At 45.8% G+C, this 20,359-nt stretch overlaps 4 protein-coding genes and 1 non-coding gene across 5 annotated transcripts; 2 read left to right on the top strand and 3 right to left on the bottom strand.

Annotated features, from left to right (window-relative positions):
• Window positions 1-647: 647 nt before the first annotated feature.
• On the top strand, window positions 648-5,228 carry JR316_0010760 (Acidic mammalian chitinase; the record flags this gene model as incomplete). The annotated part of the gene is made up of 21 exons (XM_047896424.1): window positions 648-770; window positions 820-835; window positions 899-1,351; window positions 1,415-1,537; window positions 1,600-1,707; window positions 1,757-1,773; window positions 1,837-1,930; window positions 1,994-2,108; window positions 2,165-2,214; window positions 2,273-2,361; window positions 2,412-2,700; window positions 2,754-2,779; window positions 2,834-2,876; window positions 2,928-2,981; window positions 3,030-3,110; window positions 3,299-3,507; window positions 3,557-3,968; window positions 4,019-4,141; window positions 4,585-4,699; window positions 4,753-4,805; window positions 4,852-5,228. The coding sequence occupies 21 exons, from the start codon at window positions 648-650 to the stop codon at window positions 5,226-5,228; spliced, it is 2,970 nt and encodes a 989-aa protein (XP_047744469.1).
• Window positions 5,229-5,831: 603 nt separating this feature from the next.
• Window positions 5,832-8,395, bottom strand: JR316_0010759 (uncharacterized protein; the record flags this gene model as incomplete). Its single annotated transcript, XM_047896423.1, has 12 exons — window positions 5,832-5,881; window positions 5,949-6,148; window positions 6,217-6,241; window positions 6,323-6,380; window positions 6,411-6,479; window positions 6,568-6,580; window positions 6,731-6,834; window positions 6,903-6,945; window positions 7,107-7,118; window positions 7,530-7,685; window positions 7,911-8,231; window positions 8,283-8,395. 12 exons carry the CDS (start codon window positions 8,393-8,395, stop codon window positions 5,832-5,834), a joined length of 1,164 nt encoding a protein of 387 aa, XP_047744468.1.
• Window positions 8,396-9,610: 1,215 nt separating this feature from the next.
• JR316_0010758 (uncharacterized protein) lies at window positions 9,611-12,096 on the bottom strand (the record flags this gene model as incomplete). The annotated part of the gene is made up of 17 exons (XM_047896422.1): window positions 9,611-9,809; window positions 9,870-10,026; window positions 10,090-10,159; window positions 10,213-10,311; window positions 10,369-10,398; window positions 10,454-10,625; window positions 10,680-10,695; window positions 10,757-10,961; window positions 11,017-11,036; window positions 11,101-11,197; window positions 11,255-11,312; window positions 11,368-11,432; window positions 11,488-11,549; window positions 11,602-11,760; window positions 11,821-11,933; window positions 11,988-12,015; window positions 12,069-12,096. The coding sequence occupies 17 exons, from the start codon at window positions 12,094-12,096 to the stop codon at window positions 9,611-9,613; spliced, it is 1,578 nt and encodes a 525-aa protein (XP_047744467.1).
• A 1,784-nt stretch (window positions 12,097-13,880) lies between these two features.
• JR316_0010757 (uncharacterized protein) lies at window positions 13,881-16,083 on the top strand (the record flags this gene model as incomplete). Its single annotated transcript, XM_047896421.1, has 10 exons — window positions 13,881-13,936; window positions 14,002-14,622; window positions 14,675-14,684; window positions 14,742-14,839; window positions 14,895-15,122; window positions 15,184-15,297; window positions 15,352-15,483; window positions 15,539-15,548; window positions 15,603-15,666; window positions 15,728-16,083. 10 exons carry the CDS (start codon window positions 13,881-13,883, stop codon window positions 16,081-16,083), a joined length of 1,689 nt encoding a protein of 562 aa, XP_047744466.1.
• Window positions 16,084-16,786: 703 nt separating this feature from the next.
• JR316_0010756 lies at window positions 16,787-16,886 on the bottom strand. The gene has a single exon. It is a non-coding gene; the product is annotated as a tRNA-Arg (tRNA).
• Between the last annotated feature and the right edge of the window lie 3,473 nt (window positions 16,887-20,359).

The raw sequence follows: 20,359 nt of genomic DNA, 5'->3' as shown, positions 1-20,359 counted from the left end.
GTGACTGTGTAATGATTATGATGGACCTCGTTTTTTTGATGTATAATATATTTCTGTATATACGTAGCGCTATATCCTCTCGTACCGATAGAGTATAGTAGTACTTTTGTTTGCCCTCAGAACCTGATTGAATGTGATTATTTGTTCTTACTCATATTTTTTCGAAAAAGTAAATTACCATAAATGGGGTGCTCGCGAATTTAGCGACGCACGCGAGGGTCGCGTCCAAGTCGCGTCACTGATTTTCTCAAACATTCATGTCAATAGCTACCTTGTTAACAACGACCCCCTTCGGAACCTGGATTTCTTGCTTTGGTCGCTTTCTTCTGTGAACATTGTCAGACATGGTGGCTAGTAGCGTCCCTCTCCAAATCATGACAATTTTTTCGCGACCTGGGTTCGCCTGCCCAGGACTCAACCACAGTGGTCTCACCCTCGCAAACAAAATTAGCGCCAACGCCTGTGTGTAGGCCAGAATGGGAAATCGGCGGAGGGCCCTGTGAGACACGATGCTCTGCAGTGAGAAGGCTGGTTATGTGCTGCCGGGGACTCGAGGGCAGCGTTGGAGGCTCGAGATGCTCTTATAATCGTTATGCTGCGTTTTCAACCTTATTCTCCTGGTTTCTCGCTCCGAGGCGTCTATCATCATGGGTGTTTCTGTGGTTATCAACAAGCACACGACAACCTCGAAGCCGTACCCGCACGTCGTCTATGTCGTTGAGATCACAACGGGAACGACGAAGATTGTTATACATCGACGCTATTCAGAGGTACGTGCTTCGCAATATTTCATCTGGTCTGATCTCATGGAATGTGCAGTTTGTAGCGCTTCATGGTACGATTTCTTCTAGCTTTTGTCCTGACATAAAAGTCTTCTAAATTTCCGTTCATTCTCCAGCTGCTCTGAAAGATGGTTTCTCGCTACCATCCAAGCACGCGATCCTCACTGCTATTTTTCCTTCTGGGTGGCTCGACGACGCGTTGATCGCGGAGCGCAAGGTTGGCCTAGCCAAATATCTCGCAGCCTTGTTATGGTCACCCGAGTTCAGGGACACTCCGATCATTAAAGGGTTCCTTGAACGCGATGCGCTGAAGCCCGATGAGAATATCGATGTTGAAGACGTTCTTCCTTCGACACTGACCAGAAAGGATGTTTCGGCATTTTTTTCTCTCCGTGATCAGGTCCAATCTCTGTCATTGGTAGAGGACGACCACGAAGAGGAACAAGTACCTGTTCAGGAGGAACCACCGAAGAAGAAGCTTGTATCTGCAGCTTACTATCCTGAGTGGTGCGCTGGAACGCTTCCTCCCGAGAGCTTGGATTATTCCAAGTTCGATATCATCTTCTTTGGTAAGTACATGTTGCTTAACTGACAGTGCCAACTTGACAATTTTTCCTTTTGTCTGAATATAGGTTTCGCCACACCTAACGCCTCGTCGACACTTGACTGGGCGCGTGATACTTTGGCTCTTCTGAAGCGCCTGATTGCCTGTGCGAAGGCTAGCGGTTTCGGTACTAAGATAGCTTTGTCCATCGGTAAGTATCATTCGGTTTTGACGACATAGTCAATTTCCTGACCGCATTCTCGAATTATATAGGTGGTTGGAATGGAAGTCAATGGTTCAGTCATCTTTGCGCTTCGGCCAACAACCGAATGACTTTTGTGCAAACGATCCAAAACGTTGTAAACACATACGAACTAGACGGTCTGTTCTCTTTTTCATCATAAAAGACAATTTATTGACTTATCTGTAGGTATTGATCTTGATTGGGTATGTTTCTCCTCTAGGCAATTTGTTGGATTATGAGAGCTAATTGTATGATAATTTCGTTAGGAATTCCCCAACGCTAAAGGGGCAGGAAATCCGTACTCTGCTCATGACGCCGCAAATTTCTTGCTGTTGATTCAATCTCTCCGTTCCGCATTGGGTTAGTGTTTAAAGCATTGTTTCAAGAATATGAATTTGACTTGCAATTGTATATGTTCTTCAGGTCCTGCGAAAATCATTTCTGCTGCCGTTCAACACGCCCCTTGGGCAGGCGCAGATGGAACGACCCTCAACGATGTTTCGGCTTATGCAGAGAGTTTGACCTATATCAACATCATGTAAGATTAAATTTTTTTTTAAGGGCTAATCTTGAATACCCTTGCATTTTCTATAGGAACTATAGCGTATGGGGTACGTCTGCTCCAGGACCTAATGCACCGTTAGGTAGGCATTTTTCTCTTTACCCAACTCACTTATCCCATTAATTGTCTATCATCCATAGGTCACGCTATCAAGAACCAGAGGAGAGTACAGACCACGGCGGAAGCGGCTCTTCTTCGTTGGAAAACGGCTGGCTTCCCAAGCGGACAGGTTCGTTTCTTCTTTTTGCGCCATCACCTTCGCTCAACAGACGACATCAGATTTTACTTGGTTTACCATTGTTTGGCCATGTATTCAAAAGCAAGAAAACAGCTCTGAACGGAGGCACGCCTCCTACTCCAACTGATCACATTCTGTCGTTCGCTAGCCACACCTTCAAAGGTGCTCATAAGGCTGTCTATGTCAAGGATCTCGGAAAGAAACCCAATTCGAGAGGAGCATTGTCTGCTTGGTGGGGCAAACCCATTGCGTTCAAGGACATCGTTGCCTCGGGTGCGCTTGTGAAAAGATTCGATGGGAATTATGGCCACGGGGATGGATTTACTATGGGTAAGTATTGTTCCTCATGTATACTCGCTTTGTTACTGATCATCCTGCTGCAGGTTGGGATGATCCAAGCTCTACCCCTGTAAGCTAAATAGTTTCGATATTGTTTGGCAGATAAATTGACAACGTCCTGCAGTACATTTTTAACGTTGAGAAGAAGACCTTGATTACTTTTGATAGTAAGATTGGATCTTCGTTTTACATTGGATTAGAGCTAACCCTGTCCCAAGATACTCGATCTCTTGCCGCCAAAGTAAAGTTTGCGCAGGAGAATGACCTCGCAGGTTGCTGCACTTGGTCCCTTGATCAGGCAAGTTACTGAAACGTTCCAGTTTCTTCACCATGCTCATTGCAACACTCATGGCTACAGGATGATGGAACTTCTTTGCAAGATGTGATTCGAGCAGCGATGGGTAAATAATTGCATATCGCGCGTGTCTTTTTTACGATGTATAGTTTACGACCTTTACGACCTTTTGTACGACTTACTACCGACTTCTAATAGGATATATATTATATTGATGGACCTGGGCTGGTCGAGGTTACACAACGTCCAAATTCGGAAAAGAAGCTTCTTTTTTTGAATGACATTTGTACAAAGGCATACAAACTGTGTGGCCTATAAATCTCGAGTCTAATCCATATTCTTTATTCACCTCTTTCCCAATTACTTCGATGTCTTCTGCTATTGACTCACTGTTCATCTACAACCATACCACTTCATCGTTCCCCCAACCTCACGTCGTGTACATCATCAATGTGATACGCGAGAATGGGAATCAATATGAAGTCCTTCGCCGTTATTCTGAGGTAATTCCGATATTTATGTGCATATATGCGCTCTAACTTGCTTGTATAGTTTGTAACATTAAAGGAAGCCCTCGAAGTTCCTTTTCCATTACCACCAAAACATGTTTTTGCCACTTCGTTCTTACCCTCGGCATGGGTCGACAACCAGCTGATCGAAGAAAGAAAGAGAGGACTGCAAATGTTTCTGACCCACTTGCTTCATCGTTTGGATGCTCGCTCTTCCGCGACCTTTCTGGCGTTTATTGGAGCCAGCGACCTTGTGATGAATGAATCCTGCTTCTGGCCCAAAGCAGGATTACCTGAGATGTCCTTCAAAGGGACTTTGATGCCCAAGGAAATCCTCAAAAATGAGCCAGAAAGGACGACTAAGCCTATCGCTGCTGCTTATTATCCATCTTGGGCGTCTGATTCCAGCCCGCCGCACAAGATCGACTTTTCCAAGTTCGATGTCCTTTTCTTTGGTAAGTGCATAGAGTTGCTGATGAAAAGTATTTGACGAAATATTCTACAGCATTCGCTACTCCGAACGGAGAGGCTGGTATAAACTGGGACAGTGGCGCTCAGGAATCTTTGAAAAACCTTGTTTCCTGCGTCCGAAGAAGCGGTCATCCGACCAAGATAGTTCTTTCTGTTGGTATGTGGACATTTTCTCAAAAAACTTACGTTTTCACTGGAATGTATGCGCCATATAAGGTGGCTGGGGTGGTTGTCATTGGTACAGTCAAGTTATGTCCACCGAAGCCAGTCGCACTAAATTTGTGAAAACTCTTTGCGACACGATTGAATCGTATGGTCTGGATGGTAGGCATGTTTTAGCAATGAAAAGACTGATACTAACATTGCCTCCAATGTAGGAATTGATATTGACTGGGTAAATGTTTAATGCACTTTGTGCTTCAGAAAGCGGCTTATGTATACTTTGAACCTAAGGAGTATCCAAATTCACCAGGGTCTGGTAACCCTCATTCACCCGAAGACGCTGCAAACCTTTTGTCCTTTTTCAAAGCGCTTCGCAGCGCCATTGGCAAGCTTCCCTTTCTCTTTCCGAGACTTGTATTTTGACCTGATCTTGTAAAGGAAATTCGAGAATTATATCTGCGGCAGTAACCCAGCTTCCGTGGCTAGGACCTAAAGGCTTACCTCTCACAAACGTCGAAGAGTACGCAAAGTATATGAGCTTCGTGAACATCATGTTAGTGTCTTTACAACCTGATAATTGCAATTCCATTGATAATTTGGTCATAGGAATTACGACGTTTTCACCTCCTCATCTCACCCTGGTCCCAATGCCCCACTAAGTGAGTTATTAAAGATCGACGTTATTTCTTATCTCATTGTATCAAGGCGATGCATGTGGAACGAGTCGTCAGCCACAAGCAACAGCTGAGGCTGCTTTCAAACAGTGGACTCGGGCAGGGATGCCTGCTTCCAAGCTTCTCCTTGGACTCCCATTGTATGGATATGTCTCAAAGAGCACAGACAAGAAGCTTTCTGGCAGCTTTGCTCCGTCTGGACGGATACTAAATGTTGCCCACCCGAAATCAAAGCGCCCGATATCGTTGTCAGGTGCTGCAGGCGACCTTAGCAAGCTGTGGGGGCAACAAATTGCGTTCTGCCAGTTGGTTGAGGCTGGAGCTTTGGAAAAGAGAGGGGAGCACTATGTTGCCGCTAACGGATATACAATGGGTAAAGTCTGCCAAACATTGATGATAGGCGCCTAATTGACACATTCCGGTTTTCCAGGATGGGATGACTGCAGCGATACTCCGGTTCGAGACCTTTTCGTCGATATCATGAGAATTATGTGAAAGTTGACGCTTTATTAGTATCTTTTCAATGTCAGTCGAACTACTGTTGTCAGTTATGATGATCCTTCTAGCATCGCCAGCAAGACTTTGTTTGCCAAGAAATCGGGGATGGGTGGATGCTTCACATGGTCGTTGGATCAGGTATTTGTGTATCGTTTCTGTCCGACATGCCACATCTCATTTTTGCTGCTCAAAGGACCATGAATGTGCATTGCACGATGTGATGCTTCGTAATCTCGGCGGTCGTTAAAAACAGTGCGTTCGGTATGAAGTCTATTGCTGGTTGTCGAACTTTAAAAAACATTGCTCATGGACAAATGTCGATTGCTGAATTGCTACATGTACACCTGTCGAAACTGTTTTGCTCTGCCTGTTAATTAACTTTCATCTCCATTGTGCAAGAAATTAACATGTTTGAAAGGTCGCCTATTAATCGGAAGCTTTCTGGTGTACAATACACTGGCGTTACACTGTCCGTCTAATCATGTCTTTTTGGTGGTCATTAGAGTTTTGTGGCTACACAGTATAGCCTCTCGAAGATACACTGATGCGTTTTTCATGATGACCTATTAGCGGCAATATGAGTTTGATATTGACGGCGTAGCGCACTTGAAAGGAATCACGACTGCATACCTTTCAAATCGGAGTAATCTTCATCATGACAGCGCTGATTACACTTTGAGTATTTTGTCTCCTGTCCAGGTGAGAAGGGATCGGAAATGAGAGATTCCGTGTGGGACATTGTTCCTGGTTCTCCGAATAAGACAGCGCTCGGGAATTTGAGTTCGATGGTTTTGTTCATCCTTTCATTGTTTCTACGGCGCGCATTGAACCTGCGTAGATTAATTTTGTCAGAAAAAGAATAAAGATGGACCAACTCGAAATGACATTGTCTGCTTACATGGCTAAAACCGAGTTGGCATATACTAGATAAGACATAAACATAAAAAAAAGAAAAGTTTAGATTAGATTGTTGAGCGATAAAGCAAGAGAAGATTAACACCAACGTCGTGTGACGGAGAATTCCATGCCTAGGTAGAGCAGTGTATCGGGTTGAGCGACGAACTGTATTGTTTGATATGAAGGTTAATTCACCGTTCGCTTGTCAAGATGTAGAATGTGGATGTGGTACTTGCCAGACTTATGCATAAAATCGCGGCGAAGCTGTATTTATAGAAATAGAAAAAGGATTGTCGTCAGGAATTGGATTTCGAAGGAATTTTATGGTTGGAAGTTTATGTATGTAACTTACCTTGTGGTCAATCCTGAGCCGATGAAATATTGGATGATGCTTTCGAGAACGCTTTCACTCCTATGAAATAGAAAAATGTGAAATACGAGTATCATGATCATCAGTTTGGTTTAATTTGATTTTTTCGACGGGTGTTCATGCCCAGTGGTGGAGTGGTACGTACCTCTCACCGACGCCCGCAGAGCTTTTGTGCAGTATCAGACACATGGCGGCGGCGATTGCACAGTCGATGAAAGCCGTTGCGCCGAATCCGAGGTATACGACATACTATAAATGGATAAACCGTAAACGCCAACGTAAGGATGGATGGAGGAATTTGGAGGAAAGAAATGTACCTCGAATCCAGAGCTGAAACTCGATATCTGCTGGATGGTCTGTCTGGAAAACGGGTATCAGTGGTGGTGTTGGAGTGGAAGTAGAGGTGGGATGGTATGTACAGTTGTATCATGAAAACTGGAACGAAAACGCAAAAGAGAAAAAAGAAAAGTCAGTATGATCGCGTTTCCTGCGGGATACTACGCGTAGATAAAGCGACTCACTGATCGCCACAGCTAAATTTGTAAAAAAAAAAAACAAAAACAGAAAGAAAGAAAGATCGTTATCAGCGTGTTTCGACGGATGGCAGGCAGCGCGCGCGCGCAGTGTGACGGTTCAAAGCTCCACGCGCGCCAGTGGAGGTTGTGCGCATCCGCATCCGCATCCGCATCGGATCGCTTGGAGCAATAGAGCCAGACTCACCCAGAGCAAGAATAGCTATGAGTATAACAAAGACCTACATCCGAGCATCCGTCAGTCCACCGCAACACGTTCAAACTACAAGCAACGAAACATATAACGTACATGGATAGCGCGGGAGAACCGGTCAGCCAACAAAATGTTGCTCGAGACTTTAAAAATTAATTAAGAGACCGTTGATGAGAACATGAAACGGCGTGGAAAATGGATGGAGGGTGGTTGCTTACGGCGCCATATCTGCGAGAGGTAGTAGCTGATGAGATGGAATGGACAGGGTGAGGAACGTGTTCGTCAGTTTTAGTCGCTTATGCCCAACGTAGGCCGGACGATGAAGAATACCGAAGGCACGCCGGAGAGTGCGCGGGGCGCGGGGGTGAAGGGGGCTAATGGGTGAATGGGCTTACCCTTGGACGAAGATGATCAGGACCACCTGGATGGATCCGAGTGCCTGTGTATGATACGCATTTCAGTAACTTGATGTATGCGGTTTGTGGGTGGGTGGGAGGTTCAGACGGGGAACGGAAGCCGTGATGTACCTTCAAACTCCTACACGTGAACATTCAGAATCGCTGGATTATAATGCAAAGTAACAAAATGCTCCAACACACCATAAGACTTTCGAAGCACTTCCAGCAAAGCCCACAAATTGAAGTATCAGGTTATACACCAGATACATTGAGAATACGAAATGAAGTGTGTCCAGTAGACTTGAAGAAACAGTCTTATCAGACGCAGACGCAGCTTCAGATGCAAAAGACGACTTGCCATGTAAGTGCAATCTGACAATCACAGCACCGACGTTAGCAGACGCGGATATCAGACAGAGCGAACACAGAGGCATGCGTACAATCAATTTCCGCTGGATTCCATCCTGAGTACCAGATGTTGCGTAGTACTGATACGCCTGTCTGATAGTAATTCCAAACAATCTAGGACACTGTGTTAAAGCTGATAGTAGATGGATAGCAAGGAGAACCGACATGGCTCCGGCAGAAAATCCGAAGAAGGCTGCTCCCAAAGTCGAGTGCAGGTGGTCAGCGGAGATATTGTATCCCGAAGTCGTCAAAGTCGAGTTCGTAGCCGTCGTATTCATGTTTATTGTTTGCAGCCCACTTACAGCCTAGCGCTGATACAGGATGCGAGGAATAGAACCGAGAGAGGTGGGGAAGTGGGAGGGGCGGGAGGGCGGGAGGCGGAGGCGGAGGTAGCACGATGGGAAAAGAGGAAGGGAAACACAATGAGGGAAGATTTGAATGAAAGCACCCATCTCATCTGTCAATTATTTAAAAATAAACGTGTGCATATCCCGAAATCCGGAGAAAGGCAAGCGAGAGAGTCATTGTGAAGGTGCATTGTGTGGTAATATTGATGGAGGACTGTCCCTCCCTTAGATAAGATCAACGATCTGTCTCCCACTATAACTACCGAGGCCACGAGGCGCCACAACTCGTACAACGCCACAGATTCCAAAAATATGTGAAGCTAGACAGAGTCTGGAGTAGATGGAAACCAAATGCATTGTGCTAAAAGCTGTATTACAATACTCCATCGTTGATAAATTTACTATTAAATCATTTAACAAAAGGTGGTCCAGTCGTGTTGAACACGAGTTGTTCTGCGAATAGCACGGAAGACCTCTCGGCAGCAATCGCAGGGTAAAGACGGACAAGAGAAGATCACGATGACCAGGCCCATCGGCATCTACATGTTATGTTTGTTATTAAGGAACAGGCTAACAGCGTCAAACCCCCGCGATGTTATGTAACTTGCTTCCTCCTTCATCGGACTCCCATCTTATATGCAAGTGGAACTCAGCTCGGAACTGAATTAAAACGAGTCAAAATGTCAAATTTTTAGATATCAGGCTCCAACTTGCAAAAAAAATCAGTGTTCGTGTATGTAGTTCTATAAATAGCTTGATGTGCTAACAATAGATTAATGTGCACTTCATAATCCCACGCCTCATTCACAGCACTTGTCACCAATGAGCATGGCAGGAGATACAGCCTTTTTGCCATAAAATACGTACAGGTAAAAGCTGTACTATTAAACATTAAAATATATTCTCTTATCTCAATTTCTTAGGGCAATCAATCAATAAAACGAAGTCGCTTCCACAAATATTGAATCCAATAGTCATATTCCAGTCTAAAAATATGATAAAATACAAAGAATATGAGTCAAAGACAGGTAGTTAGGTAGCGAAGTAGACAATAGGGAATTAATTCGCATTATCCGTGTGGTCATATTTTTCCAAAATGATACAATAAGTCATATACACCCTGGGAGATAGGAGAGATGGGTATTCTTATGATCTAGATTTCTCCAGAGTCTCCAAGTCAGCAGGGACGCTCTTCTTCATATCTTCTCCATCCTCGCTTTCTGAGTTTGTTTGCTCCTGTTCTGGAGCGCTTGGAGAGCCGAGAGTCTTGGGGTTCAGCGCAAAGGCTCCTTTGGGTATAAGCGTAGATAGAAGGATGACTGCGCACGCAACGGAGAAGTGTACACTGGATGATAACAAAAATCAGCACAATTCCTTGTCATCAGAAGGTCACAATATTATTTACCCTCCCACTGTTTTGAGCGAATGTAGGATGTTTCCATTTTTTGAAAAGTCTCTATCGAAGACCTTGCCGAGCACAGAGCTGAAAACGGCATTAAGGACGATGTATGTCGAGTACAAGAACGCCATAACTGCTCCGAGAGCAGAGACATTTGCGTGACCTAAATAAACAGAAGGCTTTAATTTAATAAAAGTCGTATAGCGAAGCGCATTCATAAACCCACGGAATTTAGGATCAGATGACAAGGTGGACTGAATGTATGCGGCAAGAGAGACGTCGCCAGCTGCCCATCCCTGTAAAGGCTATAAGCGGCGTTCTAAAATGCTAGTAATTCGAAGTTACACACCCAAGAGATAGGAATGAAGCATCCTGCAATTTTCCATGCCACAGAGACATCTTTGGTGGCAGACTTGGCAAAGACCGGCAGAATCCAGACGATGTTCAACTGAAGTCACGCATACATAAGAGTTTGTAGCGTGATTGAAACTGTTTGAAGACTTACGAGAAGAGCATCGAGGCGCAACCAAGGAAGCTAAAAGCAAATTGAGCAATTGAAGCGCCAGTTTGCGTTCGACAGAAATACTTACAGGGGTGGTTACAAGGTCAGAAAGAATGAGAACGGCAAAGGCACCGAGGAGCTCTCCGAAATTTGAGCCACCAACGATGATCTGACTCCAAGCAGAGGTGCCAAGAATTCGTTTGGCAAAGGCAGGTGCGAGCGAGTTCTCCAAGAATCTGTGCATATAGAGAGCAATCGCACTTCATCAAGATCAGTATATGGTCGAGGTGCAAGACGGTTAGGTTTGAACATACTATGAAGGAAGGAGCCCTGTGTATTACAACGGCTCGATTTAGTATAATGATTACAGGCGCTCCATATTGACACTCACAGATGAAGCGCCTGTTCGTTAAAACAATCTTCGAGCCAACATAGATCGACTCTCCGAATGCAATTGCACCATATCCAACTTGAACCAAATAATTGTTTGAACGGGCCTTCTTGTTGTCGACCTCGGCGAGACCAGCTTGTTCAAGCTCTTCCTGAATGGCTTCACTGCTTTTGAAACTCAGCGTACTGACGAAAATCCAGAGAGTCTAGGGATTCAAAAATTAATTCCAAGGCCGGATTAAAACATGAATATATGCGTACTCCTGCAAGCGCGAAGAACACTAGGGGCAGAAAAATCAAATTAGTCAGTCTACTGTCAAGAGCATAGTCCTACCATTAACGTACCAGGAGTCATGAAAAAGCTATAATTGTTTCCAAACCGACTGATTGCCGAAGATGAAGAAAAGGCGCCAGATGTTCCAGCAACTTCATAGAATATATGCTGCGAAACCCTTGAATCAATTTGCGTTACAAGAAAGTAATTTTCACCAAGACTTACCACAACGGCATCCATTCGACGCAGCTTTCCGGCATTTCCACCGACAATGTCTGCAGGGCTTCAGTCAAAAAATATTAACGTCTACTGCTCGCGATACAATTCATAACACTCACATGACACGGCGGATGAGTTCAACCATACCGTAACATACACCTGAAAGAGTCCAAATGACAAAGATCTAATGAAATGCGGATAAATGCTAGGATAATGCGCATAAATGCCTTTCCACATACCAAGTTGGGGTGCCAGTCTCCATAGACAGGGGTCTTGGCACCATCTGGTTTGATTTTACCGCCTGTGATGCGCATAAGTTAACATCGCGTCTTAGATTTTAGAGAGATACACACCGGTAGATGCATCGACGATGAGGAGAATAGCCGTCATCAGACCGAAGAAGAAAATGGCGCCAGCAAGGACGGAACGGGTGGGCCATCTCCTGATTAGGGGTGCGATGAGAATCGCACCGACGCACTGGGCTGCTTGGTTGACACCCTGAGCAGCACCCACTGATAATGAAATATGATTAGTTCAGGGTACGTCACAATTAGATACAGGATATAATGTACATTTGGTGAAAGCGTTCGTGGCCTTGAAGCGATCCGTTGCTAGAGTCGTGATCGAGCCGTTGAAAAACTCAAGGCCGAACTTGTACATCATGATTCCAGCAACGTAGAAGCCACTGCAATGATGTATGAGCAATGACATCAGAAACAAAGTTGGGGAGGTAACTCACATGTTGCGCTTCTGCTCAGCCGTGTAGGCTAAACACTCCAATGTAAGTATATCCGAATTGACGCGGGGAAAGAACACGCACAATACCAGATTTCGCTCACTCTACCCATTGTAAGGAACTAGGCGGAGGCGACTGCAACAAGGGAGTTGAGTTGAGTTGAGTTGGGACTGCGGGGAACTTGCGTAACTGGAGAGAAAGGACTACGACCCAATTCTTTTCTACAAAGCCGTTTGAACACGTTCGTCAAATATCCATGCAGTGGAGTCAATAGCAATCCTTTGCCAAGGACGTCAGAGACGGGTCCTGTGGGATGCGCTCTTGGCTCCCCAATGTGATTATGACGGGATGGACATGCCCCTGCAAACCGGATGAGGCAAACCACGTAGAGATGAGCAGATCAAGTCGCCGCTATGAAGTTGTGGTGCCTTGTGCAAAGCGCATCCAACGTTGATAAACCGATCGTGTCGAGTCCTCGAAAAATGATGAAAAAGTCCATTCGACGCGCATATATGTTGTTTTGTGAGCACGGAATGACAAGGGGAAGTCAAGAAGGAGTTTTAGAGGTATGCGAAGCTTTGAAGAAATATATAGATCCATTCGATGCTTCTTTTTTTTTTGAGTACGCTCTGGGAATTGAAGTGGAGATGGGTTCAAGAGTCAAAGACTCAGAGCCAAGGGCCGTTGTTTATTTGGCCCATTACCGGAAATGGCAACCTAAGAAGGTGCACGTTCGCGTTGTGTTCGCCAGTGGGCAGGTTAGCTGAATGCTTTTGCAGCAATTCCCCCTTTAAAACATGTCTAGGCCTCGATGGACTGAATACATGTACTGTTCCTTCCGCCTATAATGTAGCATTGAGATTAATTTCATTGATATGCGTTTGGCTCCCTGCACATTCTATGCATCGCTAACTCAGGATAGAACGTGTTGCAGGTTAGAAAGTTTCAGTAGCTTGGAACCATCCTCCGTAAAACTCCTCAGTACCATGCAACTAGTGTCTACACCTTTATCTACCGCGGATTTGGATATGTCACAGTCGTGTTTTAATTTTTATTGGTTCAAGTGACCTTGAAGACTCAATTTTGCTGGGTAAGCCATAGCTTCCACATTCAATTTTTCGGCATACTTCTACTGAGATATAGTGCATCCAATCAGTCGCGTAGATCTAGCCGTGTGTATTGCTGACTTTGAAGCAGACCGGTATGTTTAATTAGTAGGAAACGGCACGTGTGTGATGAAAACCGAGTAATGTCGCTTTCTAGTTCTAGGATGCATGGATAGATGTAGATGTCTTTTTACCGACCCGTACCACTGAGATAAGGTTCCTCATTTAACCAATAATGCTGTAACAAGGTGCAGAAAAAATAGCCTCATCCGAAGCCGACGTTCATGACAGATGCCTGACCCCAGCTGTTCTAAAAATAGAGCGTAATTATGGCGGGCCGATTGAGAATAGCACGTGCCATGACGATCGCGACGCGGCGGCCCCTTTTGAGGTTTTCTCTTCCCGCGCCCACCTACAGACTTTGCCTTACACCTCTTCGCTGGTAGTCACCGAGCCGCTCATCTATCTATATTTGTCATATCTCTGCAGATACATTTATATCGCACACCGCTACTCCCACTGTCGACGGTCGAACACGTAAATGCCAGCAAATCGAAGGCCTTCTTCAACATTTTGACGTGCAGAACAAACTATCTAACCTATTTATGTGAATTATCATACTTTACGGAGATTAGAACCTACGAATTGGAGGTGGGGTGACCCAACTCCATGCGTGCAACATGCGAATTGGCATAGTGCCTCTTCTCTTCCACATGGCTTTTCCGTGCGGGCGTAGCTTATAACAAGAGGACATCAAGTATGAAAGTTTTCTTTCTACACCTCTACAGCAATGCAGCGGCTGTTCATTCTAGTGAGCTTGGTACTTGGTGTATCAGCACAGACATGGTAAGTATTGAGCAGCCTTCAGACTATGAAATACTGGAAGGGCGATCCTGATTGATTATATGCAGGTGCGGCAAGCACTATATGGCATCATCCCCCATCGTCCCACCAGGTGGATTGTTCCCTATACCCGCTGTTTCCAAAACGCCTCTTCTTGCTCTGCGTTGCTCGCCAGCTATCAGACCGTACCTAGAAGAGGACGCCAACTCGGATTCAGATGACGTCGCTATTCTAATTGACACGCCTGTCACTTTCTCTGAGATAGCAAATGCAGCGCCAATCAGCCTTCCCCATCTCAACGATCTTACCTCTACCTCGCTTTCAGTCACCGTTACAGTCGATGGGAAGAAACTCGCCAGTGGAAATGTACCTCTCAACGCGACAAAACACGCACTACCATTCAAGCTATCCGCCTTGAAACCACAGACCAAGGCGTTCAATATCTCATGTACCGCGACTCTCCAATCGCAGAAATTTGAGGCTTCAGGATCGCTGAGCTTCCTTCCCCCTCCACCTGCTGATATTGGATCGGTGACGAAGATGGATTTGAGAACCGGAGCAGTGTTGGCTCGGCCTGCAACTGGAGAGCCCGGTCCATTTGCGCCAGTGTTCCCGATTGGTTTCTACACAGACTTTGGAGGTTACTTGGTGAACGATTTCACCATTCCGTCTCAGTTGAAGGCTCAAGGGTGCGTTTTTGTCTCTGCCATTCAACGTTCATCGCTTATGATCTTTTAATAGATTCACTGTGGTATGCCATTTGCCCAAAAATATAACCTAATTTTCTCTGAAATGTATTTTTTCAAAGGTGCACCCCATTCCATCGTTTGACAACTTGACCGCCCTCGACATTGTACTAGACAAAATGCAGGAAGCTGGTTTGTACTTGATGTACGACATGCGATTGTAGGTGTTGTATGTTTATCGCCTAGCTGTAAAAACAACTGACAGAGATAACAAGGGACTACATGAACGCGACTGCAGTAACCGAACAAGTCAACCGTATCAAATCGCGACCAAACCTACTACTCTGGTACACAGGCGACGAGCCTGACGGCACATCCGACCCTCTCGACGCCACCCTCAAGTCGTCCAACCTGATCCAATCCTTGGACGGAGGAGACGGTTTGGGAGGTGCAGGCTACCACCCGGTGTCCCTGGTCCTCAACTGTGAAAACTTCCATTACACGTACGTTTTGTTGGTCGAGTGTGCAAAGGCAAACAGTTTCTCATGAAAGAAATCTGTTTAGTGATTATGCCAGTGGTGCAGACATTGTCCTGCAGGACACGTACATGATCGGCAACAACGTCACTTTTTCGTCTCAGTGGGGTACCGTTTGTACACCCGACTACGGTGACTGCGGGTTCGTCCTTATCTTCTACTTCAACATATTCGCATTGTGACACCATTACTCCAGATGCGATAATTGCAAAGGATCATTTGAAGATATATCCACGAGAATGGACGAGTTCAGGGAACGCAACTTTATCAACGGATGGGAACGTACAAAGGCTGTGTGGACTGTTCCTCAAGGATTCGGAAATGACACGTTCGTCGTTTTTTTTATTTGATGATATTCGGCGTACTGATGATCTCTTTTGTAGCTATTGGAAGGTCCGGCGGTGAAAATTGATATATCTAGTTGGCTCTAACAAATTGTTTTTATAGCGTTTCCCAACGGGCCAAGAATTTGTCGTTGAAAGTGTCGTTGGAATCAACCACGGTGGTCTAGGTACGCTATACTCAAGGAACACTGGTACTGATTATCTGACACACTTATCCTCGAAAATTAGGCGTCGTATCATGGGACGACCCCACAACACCCGACATCAAAGCCTCCGCATCTCTCCTCGCCCAATCCCTACCCAAAATGACCCCCTTCATCCTCAGCCCCTCCGCGACCTTCCGCCAAATTACCATCAACCGCGTCGACATCGGCCTATGGACCGTCGGCCCCAAGACACTGGTGCTCGCGACGAACATGAACTACTTCAGCACCTCGGTCAGCTTGCAGAGTCTGGGCTTGAAGCCGGTGGGGCCTCCGGGTTCCGTCACGCAGGTGTTGGATAGCGGTGCGCGGACGGATGCTGCGCGGACGCAGCTCTTGTTTGATTCTGTAGGCACTGGCGCGTTTATTGTCGGGAATTAAAGGGATGGTCGTCGTTACTGGCAGGTGGAAGGGAACAAAAAGAGATATCGTGTATATTTCATGTATTTGGATAGACTCGCAGTCGTCTCATTGCTTTTATCGATGCTTTTCGGAAATCAGAAACGCTGTAAGTGATTTTCAAGAGGATCTTTTGCACTCGAATTGTATCAAAAGCAATTTCATGCACCTTGTTGGTGGCAGTGTCAAGTGTTGTCAGTCCTTCCATTTATAGCCATCCCATGACCAAACGTGTCAATAATAATGCCACATATCACTTTCCCATCGGCCGCCACCTTTTACACCAACCCATACTCATCTACTGCGAGTATCGATCGATAGAGCTTCAAGCGTCATTGTTCATCTTTATCGAAGCTCGGTGGCAGTGTCGAGTGTTTTCTTTCCTTCCATTTATAGCTAACCCATTATCCGACAAAGAAATACAAAGAAAAAAACTTCCGGTGGAGTCCAAGTGGAGTCACATAAACTTTTAACTTGATACAGAAAATGACCGAGGTAGGTCTCGAACCTACAATCTGGATCTGAGAAAAGCTTGATTCCTGACAAATGTATACGAAGTATGTATACGAGAAGTCGTAGTATTCTTTTATCGAAAAAAAAAACATAAGAAAGAAAACTTTTGGTGGATAAACTCTGATTTAAACCTCCAAAAGTTGATAAAATAAAACAAAAAATAAAACAAAAATGACCGAGGTAGGTCTCGAACCTACAATCTCCTGATTTCAAAGAGTCGTATGAGATACAACTAATCGTAGTCAGACGCGATGCCATTTCGCCACACGGCCTTGAGATGCTGTGGTACCATGCGCGTGTTGTGCGTGCGGTACGCGCGCGCCGGTGGGTGGGGGTGCGGGTGGGGGGGAGTCAAGAGGGGTGAGGGGTAGGATAAGGTGTAGTAGAGGGATGTCATGTCCATTGTCGACGGTGCCGGAAATTGGAATGCTTAAACCCCGTAACACTCGCAGGTTATTTAATATTCTCCTAACATTGTTGGAGAGGTGTCATGTATGACTGCCACCGCCGACCGTTTTGTCTGTTTTTGTCTGAGCGTTGGCGGTGACATGATCCGAGTCCTCGGCCACGTCGGATGGTTCACTTCAACCTTCAATCTTCAAATCGGATTATTCTATTCAGAAACCCCAGAAACCCCTAGAAACCCCTAGAAACCCCAGGGGTTTCTAAATAGTCCTCGAAGCAACATTCTAAACCCCTGCTTGAACATTTATGGGAGGTTTAAGGTCCGACCTAGCTTTGCTGGTCTGCCGTGTCGTGCCGTCGTTGTTGCCTTTGAATCAATGGTTGATCGTCTTCATGTAAATACATTCAATTGTTCAATTCCGGTACGCTAACGTCTCTAATGCAACCCATAGTGCCAATAAAACTCAACAAACCCATTCAGGAACCTTCGAGTCGTTTAATGGTTATTTATTCGAAGGGATATCATATTTGATGTTTATGAACACCGAGGTAGGGCATCCAGAGCACTATAAGATACAGGAAGTAGAGAGTATAGCAGTGGTGTTAGGTACAAGGAAATACATTATACATAGGTTTCTAGGCTTTTAAGTTGTTCACTTACTGCTTTTTTCATTTTCGAGCGAAGTTGCGCCTACGCACCCGAGTGGCCACTTGAAACGGCCCGCATGAGAATACAAGCTCCTACTTAATCCGCCGTAGCGGCATTCTGAACATTCATCACACCTTCATCGCAACATTCATAACGATTTTATGAATTTTGAGGGTGTCTATGGGGTTTCTAGGGTTTCTGGGGTTTCTGAATAGAATAATCCCTTCAAATCTTCAAATCTTCAAATCTTCAACCTTCAACCTTCATGCTTCAAATCTTCAGACAGAACATTGACATGATACGCATGTGCATCGCGCGTGCGCGGAGCATGGCGCGAATATTATATTTCGCACGGACACAGAGGGTATGTGATCCAGATTCGAGATTGAGTGATTGAGTGTAATGTAATGTGATGTGATATAATGAAATCCGACTCGGACTCGTCAACTATGTCGATGTCGATGTTCATGTCGTGCCGTGTCGTCGTGTCGTGTTACATACTTACTTAGCACCGAATCTCTGGGTAATTATAAAAGATCTGAAAATGAACATTGATGCCCGGAACAAAGTGACTATTCCGAGTCCTTAGAATCTTAATTTCCCTCGATAATGAAATGGAATGAAAGGGAAAAGTCGAAAAGTCGAAAAGGCCCATCATGAGAAGTCCCGGTAAGCGGTAAGAACTTACTGGACAGGCGCGAAAAAAGAGCCGTATATATATGCGTTCTTGATCCTTGATTCTTGATCTTCAAGTTTGGTACCTGAATGAAGCCTGAAGGCTGAGAGATCCCAGGATTCGGGTTCCGATCCAGAAACAAAGTGACTTCACGCATACTTAAGCCCGACTCTGATGGGGACATTGATACTCACACCCGTGAGTTGCCCGTGAGTTCTCCCTCGAAATTAGAGTTCAGAGTTCACGTTCAGAGTTCCACTCTCGAGGTAGGAACGCGATGCACCCCGCAGCTCAGCGCAGTGCGGTGTAGTTGCCAGATCTGAAAATGACATGTACATTCAATTGTAAGTAACACTACAACGACACAGAACTTACCAGTAGAATCCCGCCAATCGTCAATGTGGGACCCGTTACAGAAACAGACACAGCTCGGCTCAATACGACATGCGACGTGCGAGTCGGCTCGCATCATTTTAGCAAGTACAGTAACTTAAGTACAGCAAGTACCGTACCGTACCGTACCCGAGAACCGATGCCTTGTTTCCTTTTCCTCGGTGCGTCATAATGCATAAAATTATTATTTTATTCAAGTATCGTGGGATGGGGCGGCAACTTGTTACCTTGCGCATTGCCAGCCGCCCTCAGCCGCCCCTGTGGACCACACCACACCGCACCACACCGCACCGCACACCGTGCCGCACCGTAGCGCAGCGCAGCGCAATTTCGTGTTCGTGTTCGTGTTCGCGTTCGTGTTCCAGTCCAGGGTGCCAGCCTTCCTCTATCTAGTCTCTGATTCTGGGAACTCGTTTCCGAGGGGGAACGCAGTCCTCTCAGCACCGTCGCGCCGTCCCACCGTCCCACCGTCGCACACAAAAACACTCAAAGACACTCAAAGACACTTAAAGTGCGAATGAGAATGAAAATGAGAATGCGAATGAGAATGCGAATGCGAATGTGAGCCGGCACTGCGGATTTGGAATTTGGAATTTGGGATTCGGGATTTGGGTTAGGTCCTAGAATTAAGCAGGGTGTGGCAAGGCATGTATTTCTGGATCCTGGATTAAATATTTAGGTCTTAGGTCCTAGAATGTTTCGGCATGTATTTCTGGATCTTGGAACATGTATTTCTGGATCGTCAATTTCTGTATTTCTGTATTTCTGGGTTCGTGACACGACCACGACGCGGCCCAGTGTCTTGGGCCGACGCGTTAACCGGCAATGGCAAAGGCGAATGTTCAAATGACGGATGATGGATGGCGGATGGCGGATGGCAAAAGCGACGGTCGACCCGAGAAGCTAGTACGTGGGTATTCGAGCGCTCGGATTAGAACTCCAACCCCGGCATGCGGGTCGGAATGGCCCCCTGAGGATGGGTGTGTACCAGCCTCCAGCATTGACGTTGAGGGCTTAAGACGCAAACGATGAACTCGAGGCGGAGGGGTGTTATCTGATAAGTCCGAGTCTATCTTTGCATTGCATGCAGGAAACCTTGAGTGTTGAGTGGAATTTAATCTGATAACAGCACCGCACCAGCTGATCATATTATGCTCATGCTCATGAGATGGGTGTGGTGTGTTCAATATTGGACCGGCCATCAGTCTCAGTCCCAGTGCAGTTCATTGAAATTATTTGTGGGTTTGGTTCTTGGGACCTAGCTCGGCACCCAGCACCCAGCTACCCAGCACTGGGGTCTGTCTTGTCATGTACGTCGCGCTCGAGGTCGAAGTCCACGTCGTTACGTGAGATTACATTTACGAGGCTCTGGGATGTCGTTGTTTTTATATACGGCGCGAGATGAAGTGGAAATGTGCGTGTGAAGGGATGGTGTGGATTTGGGCAACGGCAGGTGGTGTACCAGTGGTTTGGGTGGTAGGTGGTAGGTTGTAGCTAGGAAGGAAGGATGTGATGGATCAGATGCATTTTTGTCGACGGCGGCGTGTTTTTTGAGTTTGTGTGTTCTGGAACATAAGGCTTTGGGCTACGTGGAGTGGACTGTGAAACGCATCAAAAGTGAA

Source organism: Psilocybe cubensis, chromosome 10, assembly GCF_017499595.1.
Source record: "Psilocybe cubensis strain MGC-MH-2018 chromosome 10, whole genome shotgun sequence".
NCBI classification, from domain to species: domain Eukaryota; kingdom Fungi; phylum Basidiomycota; class Agaricomycetes; order Agaricales; family Agrocybaceae; genus Psilocybe; species Psilocybe cubensis.
This window is presented reverse-complemented; position numbering and strand designations above follow the sequence as displayed.